We start from the raw sequence: 10,440 nt of genomic DNA, 5'->3' as shown, positions 1-10,440 counted from the left end.
AAATACCAGTGACAGTCCAACACGGGAGGGTTTTTCCTCAGTGTGTCAGAGTTTCTGCTCCGCCCACGGGGCTGGCAGTCTGCAGACTGGCTGTTCGCACTTCACGGGTCAATAGTTCACGCGACGCTTTTCAGTTTCTTTCCCAGGGGATGGTGGAAAAACTGGTGAAATTTTAAAAAGGTTGTTCCCTGACCCCTAGAAAGGAAAGAGATCGAGGAGTATGATAAAGGTGGATAAATGAGTGGAGATAAAAGCGACATGTGAAAGTGTTTGACTGCGATGAGGCCTGGGGTGGGGTTTGGTGGTTAGGGGCTGCTGTGAGGGGGTGGGTGGGGAGAACAAGCCTGGGTACTTTAGCCCGTGGCAGATTTTATTTAGGGGGGGGGGTCTTCTTCAGCCATGTTCTCAGCAGCTTTAGAGAGTCGCCTGCAGCGTTTCCACCGTGTCTCGCGAGCAGATCCTTTCCTGGCGGCCTCAATCTTGGTTTCCTCCTCATTCGATGTCTCTCGCTGTTTTCGTTCGTGTTCCAGTTCGCTGCCGCCAGTGTCGTCAGCCTGTCCAGAATAGCGGGTTTGAAATCCAGCCTCCTGCAAAGCCTTCGGTTTTGATTCAGGGTCTCTTCAGGCCTGACGGGTCGCCTCTCTCCCCTCCCCATCCAGAACTCCATCCGGCACAACCTGTCGCTGCACAGCCGCTTCGTGCGCGTCCAGAACGAGGGCACGGGGAAGAGCTCCTGGTGGATGCTGAACCCGGAGGGTGGCAAGAGCGGCAAGTCGCCCCGCCGGCGTGCTGCATCCATGGATAACAACAGCAAGTTCGCCAAAAGCCGCGGGCGCGCCGCCAAGAAGAAGGTCTGCCTCCTCACCTCCCCTTCCTCCTCCCCTCCCCCACCTGGAACACACACTTCCTTACCCAACATCCTTTGTTCTGTGGCATTAACACCCTGTCGCTTTCCTGCGGGCTTGCACACTCCCATGGTGCTCCCCACTCTCAATGGGTATGCCGCCACCGCCGAGGCCTAACCCCCCTCTCCCTGCTGCAGGTGTCCCACCAGGGCCGTGACGGGGGCCCCGACAGCCCGGCTCCACCCTTCTCAAAGTGGCCTGGCAGTCCCAACTCGCACAGCGCCGATGACTTCGAGGCGTGGACCGCCTTCCGGCCGCGCACCAGCTCCAACGCCAGCACGCTGAGCGGCCGCCTCTCGCCCTTCCTGGCCGAGCCGGACGAGGTGGCCGATGGTGGCGATGTGCATCTGGGCTATGCGGCCGGTCCCGGGCCCAAGATGGGTGCCACGCTGCCCAGCCTGTCAGAGGTGACAGGCTCGCTGGGTCCCCATGGCTCCGAGGACATCATGGATAACCTGCTGGACAACCTCAACCTGGTGTCTCCCAAGGCACCGTCAGGGGTTGGGGTGGGCGCCAGCGGTGGTCCCACCCATTCCTCTCCCTCGCCGATGATGCAGGCCGCTGCCTCTGGCTATCCAGTCTACAGCACCCCCAGCAGGGCTCCCCTGCCAACGCAGGACTACCGTAAGTGCCTGTATGGCCAGGCGGCGGCGCTGGCGGAGCCCAAGCAGGCCTACGGCTCCTTCCTGAACCAGTACTGCTCACCGGGGCTCCTGAAGGAGCTGCTGGCTGCGGATGCCGACCCCCGAAGTGGCGACCTCGTGCCGTCAGTGGATACAGTGGTGACACAGCTATCCGGCGGCAGCGCGGGGGGGCGTCTCCATCCGGGCTACGGTGGCCAGGTACAGAACCCCCACCCTCACACTGTTCATGGGCAGGGCCCCCCCACCTCAGTGGCCTTGAATGGCCGTGGCCCCCACCCCCACCCTCACCCCCATCCCCACCTGCTGGCCCACGGGAAGCAACACACCCAGCTGGTCCACGCCCACACGGCGCCCCCTGCAGGCCTGCTGTCCAGCTACAGCGGCATAAGCAGTAACGGCTACGGCCGTCCAAGCCTGCTGCCCCCCCACCACCAGCACCACCCACACGTGCACCCCCACCCCCACGAGAAGCTGCCCAGCGACCTGGATGGCATGTTCGTGGAGCGCTTCGAGTGCGACATGGAGTCTGTGCTGCACGACGCGCTCATGGACGGCGAGTCGCTGGATTTCAACTTCGACGGCGTGGCGGCGCCACAGGGCTTCCCGCACGGCGTCAAGACCACCACGCACAGCTGGGTGTCGGGCTAGGGAGTGTGTCAGCTGTGTGTCCATCAGCCGAACTCAAGACCGTACGTAGCTGGCCCTGTTAGAATCAGCTTGGGCAGCTATTGCGCCCCCTACAGTGTAGTGCTTAGTAAGGGGTCTGGCCCCCCGCTATTCATGTTCAGCTGGCTCTGGGATTTGGCACACGCCCCTATAACTCGCCTGCCCCTTTAACGCGCCTGCCCCTTTAACGCGCCTGCCCCTTTAACGCGCCTGCCCCTTTAAGAACCAGAAGAATAAATAAGTCGCGTGCATCAGGAAGTGGATCACGGTCCACAGTCTAAATGCATCTTTGTTCAAAACAGAAGGAAAAATTCCTCCCCTCCTACTCCCGTCCGATCTGGCAGCGGGAGAGACTTTCCCATCATGCATGATTCAGGCCACTTGAGATAAAGCTGCCACCCACCCCCTCCCCACCCGGCAGCATCACCAAGGGGTTTATTTATGCCACAGAGCACTTTTCGGCGTGCAACAAGTGCCTCTCCGATATCACGAGCTCAGCTGCAGATGCACAGACACACACAGATAGATGCAGGGGTGCAGGTGGACATGCGATAACGGACACACACAGACACACACCAGCTCAAGGTCACTGCCTCATTTTCTTAATTACGCTTCGTTCCGTGATGCTCGTATTTATCGATTTTTAACTGACAAAAGGTGTACAGCATCCAGGATATTTTATTTTTATCATGTACAGCGAGTTTATGAAATTGGAGTAAAAAAAAAAAGTCCTTTCTTTTAGAAAACTGGATTTGATTTAAAGTTTATACAGGATTGATGTTTGCTGTGACGTTTGAAGGTCTGTCACGCACACAGTGCATAACTTGCTACATTTACTGTAAATATGCGTATAATGAATATATTTTTAAATGGCTAAAAATGTCAAATTCTTATTTACCTTTTGTCTGTATTTAATTTTGCAATTCTGTATATAATATGTAAGCATACTCAACGTCATAACAGTCGGAGAGCAGCAGGTGGCGCAGCCATTAAGGAGCCGGACTTGTGAACAGCAGAAGGGCTGAGATGTTGCACTCTGTGGTGCTCAGATATCCGTGTTATGCGAGTGCAAATATAAAAATGTATGTAAATCGGGAGCCTGAAGTCAGTCTGTTCCACACGCCACACAGGCCCGTCAAGTGGCTGCTAGGTGGCCCTCGATTGGCCCTGTGGTCCTATCTGAGGGAGATGTGTATATATGAATATGCACTGTTTATGGTTTTCTGCAAAGGTTTTGAAGGAGTGTTGGTTTGATCAGGCCAGGTGCAGCTGGTTGGACGACGTACCTGTTCATCATCTGAATTGGTTTTGAGGTGCGGGGTCGTGACCCTAGTTAGCCCCGCCCCCTGGCCCTTGCCCGGCGAATCATGGACTCCCTCTCAGAGCAGCTGCCCGACTAGTGACACAAATCAGTGCAGACAGGTAGACATGAGGACGGACTCCCCTTTTGCTCTCCACCACGTGGCCCACTCTTAGTGGTTTGGAGATGGGGTGTCATTTTAGGTATAGCTCAGAGAAATACTCCTTTTCCATACTCCTGACTTTCAGGTGGGTGGCGTAGCGCTTACACAACGTGCATTATGGGATGTGGGTGCAGGCGAGGGTAATGCGAGGCTCGTAATGGATTTAAAAGTCCGACTCTTTGTCCTGAACAGAGAGGCAGCAGCAGCGTTTTCTGCCTGGTTCGCTAAATACCGGAAAGTGTTACCTAATCTAATTGCAGCTTGTACATCGCCTTTTTGAAGTGTTACTTTTGTTCGGTGTCTTTTTATAATTTTTTTTCTAAATAACACATAACATGTGATGCTCCTTGATAGGAAAGAATCCGGTAAACATATCGGCACTTTGCGATTCCGGTCCCCTCACCCAGGACAGACACGGAGCCACAGTGTGCCCCCCCCCAACACACATAACTTCTCATTCATTACTTGTATGTAAACCGACAAGTTTTGAAGGGATCAGTTACTGTTCGTATCAGCTAATATTTCTGCTTGACACGTGAATATAGCCGTTTATCTGGTTATCCATCATGCCCTTGCAGGTTTAACAGTTTTTACTGTTAGGCAAAGCCCCGTTCTCTTGGGAACGAGAGATTTAGTGTGAGAATCTTATATCCCTATAGAGTAAGACCCGCATTAGCTGGTGGGTGGGCGGTGCCTGAGCATGGGTGTGGCCAGTCAATTATTATCAGCCAGTCAGCAGCAGGAAATTACTGCAGTAAGCCAATCAGATCCATGTTCTCAGAAAACTATAAGTGATTGTTATTTTTGTGAATTGTGATTATGGTCCCAACTATGCATTCTTGTTTTAAGCTTATGTTGTACTACAGAATCATGGATGTTTAATGTCACAGATCTTTTAAAATCATTGTATGAGAAAAAGATGAAGTATTTAGATTTGAGATGATGCCATGATTAAATGTTCCGTGTTTTTTTTTTTGGTTAACTGACACTGCTATCTTTATATTTACCTTAGTTTACACAAAATGACAGATGAAGTTAATGCTTTATGTCAGTGAGAGGTGCTCAAGTTTCCTCCCTGCTGGACCAACTTTAATCTTTTTAACAAGAATTTTAGATACTTCACTTCTGTTCTGTACCTCTCCATTGATAGAGAGCATTGAAGAAAGAAGTTTCTTAACTCGTGTATGCAGAGTAATTCTAGCTTTGCTATCTGCCTGTAAATTTGTTGGAGTACGGCTGTTCCTACATGTGGTATACGTACACATTCCCCACGCGTGTACCAGGATACCTCAGCATTTTTGATCGTGTTCGCTCCTTTTGGACCAATTGGCACTCCGCGAAGAAGAATGCCACTCCCCCGAGAGTGATGCGAAAACTCGCCCCGGGCGATTCCACACAGAGGCTTTAGGACATTCTGGATCTTCGGAAGTGCCTGACAGATTTCTCAGAACGGAGACTGTCACACTCACGGACGCACACACACTCCCAGAAATGGTGTAAAATGTGTGCTGGGATCCCCATTCCTGTCATTGCTGTATGCAGCTATATGTGTACATAAATGATGTTATAGAAAATGTGGCTTACAGAGTCTGTCTCATTATCGTCATGTGTTATTTGACTGTTTTTTTTTTTTTTTTTCGGAGGGGGTGGGGGGGGGTGGTGTTGGGTTCGACTGAAATTCCCAACCCAGTTCCTTTATCTATGACAAGTCCACGATTAAAATTATGTCGACGTTGCAGACTCATGCACACTGGGTGCATCCTAGGTGATGGCAGAGATGGGGGCCAGTTACCCTCCCCCCCGAGACTCGCCCTGAGATCGGATCAATTGTTTCTGTAGACATTTCCTGAGCTCTGTACAAAAAGCCATGTAATTATCGCTCTGAAGATGAGGGGAACTCGCCGGCTCCCCCAGGACAACCCCCCCTCACTGATGCCCCCTCCCTCCATCCCACTGGGGCAGGTTACAGATTTGTATTCTGCCTGAAACATGCTTACAGCTGAATCTTTCACTCTGTCCCTGGTGCATCCATCCGGTGAGCAGCGGAGGATGCTTCACGCTGGGCGGACCGACCCTCAGCCTCCCACTCGGCACCTGGGCAGTAGAGGCACCTCATCAGTGTAAAACCCAACCCTCTAACAGCAGGATCCCGTATCCAAAGAGCACCCCCACCTCGTTCACCTTCCTCCCAGTCCACCCTGTTTAAAACCCCTCAGCTGAACTTTTGAACTTCACGAGGGTCAACCTGCTCACAAAACTCACCTTCCTGAATCGTTTTTGTTGCATTTCATCCTTTGCTTCTTTTTCACTATAAAATCATGTTAGAGCTTATTACTCAAAAACGCATGGTGGTAGTTCAGTATATCCACGGTGAAAGTTCAGTCCGTTACCCTTTTTGTCAAATTCTTGCCGCAGATCTTCTTGCTTTCTGGTTTGCACCTCCCAGTCCGGCACAGATGCTGGTCACACCCCCCCAGCTCCTGCCAGGGTGTGGCTCTCCTCATGTGATTTGCAGTCCTGTCTTGGACAATGTGCTTGTAGCTTTTACAACGTTCCTCTCACTACTTCTCTTGGTTATCCTCTAATTTCTCGTTTGGGCCCAGTCCCAGTCTGGGGAGGGGGGGGAGCATCTGGTCTCGAGACATCAGAAGTGGGCCCTTACGGTGCCCAATCAGAACGTGCCACACATGGTTATCTTGCCAGGCAATGACATCTAGGTGGGTCACGTGGGGGGGGCGGCATCATGTAACCACAGAAACCTGAAGCGTTTACAATGCCTTGGCCTGAAGTTGATGTGTTTATGGGATGTTTTTGTCCCATGGAGACTCTGTGAAACAGCCACAGTGCTGTTTTATTCTCACCTTTTAGTTCATGCCTGGCCTGAGCTTGCAGACTGCGGAGTGGCAGGGATCGCAGCCCATCATGGTGGGCCCACTGCGCAGGCAAACTGCCTGGGAATGCAGCTCACTGGGTGTGAGGGGAATCGGGGGCTGCAGTGGGGTCGTGTGAGGATGGCAATTTCACTCCCGAGAATGTTGTTCCAAAATTCAGATCAATCCACCCCTAAACCTGATTATGATTCTGTGCACATGTAACGAACAATGGGAAGAAGGGATAATGCACTGACTGTCAGGAACACAGTGTCTCACAAAAACGAACTGGCTGCATACAGAAACACGGTGTCTCACAAAAACGCACTGGCTGCTTACAGAAACACGGTGTCTCACAAAAACGCACTGGCTGCTTACAGAAACATGGTGTCTCACAAAAACGCACTGGCTGCTTACAGAAACACGGTGTCTCACAAAAACGCACTGGCTGCATGCAGAAACACGGTGTCTCACAAAAACGCACTGGCTGCTTACAGAAACACGGTGTCTCACAAAAACGCACTGGCTGCATACAGAAACACGGTGTCTCACAAAAACGCACTGGCTGCATTACAGAAACACGGTGTCTCACAAAAACGCACTGGCTGCATACAGAAACACGGTGTCTCACAAAAACACATCGGCTGCATACAGAAACACAGTGTCTCACAAAAACGCACTGGCTGCTTACAGAAACATGGTGTCTCACAAAAACGCACTGGCTGCTTACAGAAACACGGTGTCTCACAAAAACGCACTGGCTGCATACAGAAACACGGTGTCTCACAAAAACGCACTGGCTGCTTACAGAAACACGGTGTCTCACAAAAACGCACTGGCTGCATACAGAAACACGGTGTCTCACAAAAACGCACTGGCTGCATTACAGAAACACGGTGTCTCACAAAAACGCACTGGCTGCATACAGAAACACGGTGTCTCACAAAAACACATCGGCTGCATACAGAAACACAGTGTCTCACAAAAACGCACTGGCTGCATTACAGAAACACGGTGTCTCACAAAAACGCACTGGCTGCATACAGAAACACGGTGTCTCACAAAAACACATCGGCTGCATACAGAAACACAGTGTCTCACAAAAACGCACTGGCTGCATACAGAAACACAGTGTCTCACAAAAACGCACTGGCTGCATTACAGAAACACGGTGTCTCACAAAAACGCACTGGCTGCATACAGAAACACGGTGTCTCACAAAAACACATCGGCTGCATACAGAAACACAGTGTCTCACAAAAACGCACTGGCTGCATTACAGAAACACGGTGTCTCACAAAAACGCACTGGCTGCATACAGAAACACAGTGTCTCACAAAAACACATCGGCTGCATACAGAAACACAGTGTCTCACAAAAACGCACTGGCTGCATACAGAAACACGGTGTCTCACAAAAACACATCGGCTGCATACAGAAACACAGTGTCTCACAAAAACGCACTGGCTGCATTACAGAAACACGGTGTCTCACAAAAACGCACTGGCTGCATACAGAAACACGGTGTCTCACAAAAACACATCGGCTGCATACAGAAACACGGTGTCTCACAAAAACGCACCGGCTGCATACAGAAACACGGTGTCTCACAAAAACGCACTGGCTGCTTACAGAAACACGGTGTCTCACAAAAACGCACTGGCTGCATACAGAAACACGGTGTCTCACAAAAACGCACTGGCTGCATTACAGAAACACGGTGTCTCACAAAAACGCACTGGCTGCATACAGAAACACGGTGTCTCACAAAAACACATCGGCTGCATACAGAAACACAGTGTCTCACAAAAACGCACTGGCTGCATACAGAAACACAGTGTCTCACAAAAACGCACTGGCTGCACACAGAAACAGGGTGACTCACAAAAACGCACTGGCTGCATTACAGAAACACGGTGTCTCACAAAAATGCACTGGCTGCATTACAGAAACAGGGTGTCTCACAGAAACGCACCGGCTGCATTACAGAAACACGGTGTCTCACAAAAACGCACTGGCTGCATTACAGAAACACGGTGTCTCACAAAAACGCACTGGCTGCATTACAGAAACACGGTGTCTCATAAAAACGCACTGGCTGCTTACAGAAACACGGTGTCTCACAAAAACGCACCGGCTGCATTACAGAAACACGGTGTCTCACAAAAACGCACTGGCTGCATTACAGAAACACGGTGTCTCACAAAAATGCACTGGCTGCATTACAGAAACAGGGTGTCTCACAAAAACACACCGGCTGCATTACAGAAACACGGTGTCTCACAAAAACGCACAGGCTGCATTACAGAAACACGGTGTCTCACAAAAATGCACTGGCTGCATTACAGAAACACGGTGTCTCACAAAAACGCACTGGCTGCTTTACAGAAACACGGTGTCTCACAAAAACGCACCGGCTGCATTACAAAAACAGGGTGTCTCACAAAAACTCACTGGCTGCACTACAGAGACTCACAGAGCATCACAAACATCTTCCAGTTCCTGATCTTCTGGTCCCTGGCAGAGAAGTGTCGCTTTCCTTCCGATTTGTCTGTTGTTGCCACGTTCCACTTGAGGGCGGGGCTGTTCGTTAGTGAGGCAGGTGAATTAAACTCAGCACACGCTCATCTTGGGGGGCTTGTGCCATTTAAGGACATCTGTACTGTGATGCCCCTTCTCCAACTCACCCTCTGCTTAGTCACACCTTCTCGCCTCTTTTCTGGGGTCTCAGTAAGGAGTCACTGATGCATCATTAAGAGGACAGAATATCCGACAACCTCAAGGGACAGTAAATCTACTTCCACATGCCTGTACCAGGACAGGCATGGATTAAACATGGTAAATATGATGAGTGTTATTTACACCTGGTCACATGACCAGTCTGTGAGATGCAGCTGCAGGAGCTGAGGAAGATAAGGTAGATGAGTAAGAGCCCTCTCTGAGCTAGTTGGGATAGCCCTTCTGCCCCCACCTCTCCTGGGAGACTCAGGTGGGCTTTGGGGGACCACAGCCATGGCAATATACCTTAGGGTGGACTCGGGGGAGGGGAGAGCGAGACACGTGGGAGAAACAGCCGTGAGTGGTGTGTGTGAGTGGCGAAGTGGCATAAGCGCTCTGAGTACCTCAGCATTCTGGGAAATCCCAAGGCATGGTAATGCAGAACACCGCGAAGGAGAACATAGCGAGGAAATGTAAGGGGAGGTCCCAGCGTGGCCTACATAGTCAGGTTGGCGGCGGCGGCAGTCGTGAATGACACTGAATACAGCCAGTGACACAGTGTCAGTGTCTTTGTCTGTGTGTCTTTGTCTGTGTGAAATGATAAAATACAGTGTAAAGCATGAAATTCGCTTGAAATCCTGGTTAGTCAAAACACCCCACACTGCCCCCCAACTGATATCTAAACCGCCGATCTCCCCGCCGATCTTGTAAGCAGGGCATCTCTGAATGTCGGGGCTTTTTGCTGAGCGTGCCGCAGAGCCTGTGATGGTCCCGACAGATGTACCTGTCATTCTGAAACAGAGCGGGGTTATGAAAGCTGGGGGGGGGGATGGGCGAGCATGACGGGTGACACGGGAAGGCCACAGCCTGAGGGCTCTGCTGGGATTATGGCCTGAATAAAACAAAGCTATGCACTTCTATTCTCTCTGGAATTTCTATAACATATTAAGTTCTGCTGCTACACTACACTACACTATACATCTATAGATCTATGTCCCACCACTGTGAGGCACATTAAACTGGATTAACTGAAGGGATCATTGTGCTCCACTGCCTTCGCCCTCCAGACTGACTAAGAGTGTGAAACCGCTGAAAATCTCTGATTTACTGGGCTTCTCACCTGCAATCGGGGTGTAAAGTGGGACACGAGATGCGCTTCCTCTGACGCACGCTG

At 51.0% G+C, this 10,440-nt stretch overlaps 1 protein-coding gene across 1 annotated transcript; it reads left to right on the top strand.

Annotated features, from left to right (window-relative positions):
• Positions 1-373: 373 nt before the first annotated feature.
• LOC125729809 (forkhead box protein O1-A-like) lies at positions 374-5,256 on the top strand. Its single transcript, XM_049005696.1, has 2 exons — positions 374-851; positions 1,043-5,256. The coding sequence occupies exons 1-2, from the start codon at positions 741-743 to the stop codon at positions 2,195-2,197; spliced, it is 1,266 nt and encodes a 421-aa protein (XP_048861653.1). The 5' UTR covers positions 374-740; the 3' UTR covers positions 2,198-5,256.
• Positions 5,257-10,440: the final 5,184 nt, after the last annotated feature.

Source organism: Brienomyrus brachyistius, unplaced genomic scaffold, assembly GCF_023856365.1.
Source record: "Brienomyrus brachyistius isolate T26 unplaced genomic scaffold, BBRACH_0.4 scaffold749, whole genome shotgun sequence".
Taxonomy (NCBI): Eukaryota; Metazoa; Chordata; class Actinopteri; order Osteoglossiformes; family Mormyridae; genus Brienomyrus; species Brienomyrus brachyistius.
Note: the sequence above shows the minus strand (reverse complement) of the source record. Positions and strands in the feature narration are given on the sequence as shown.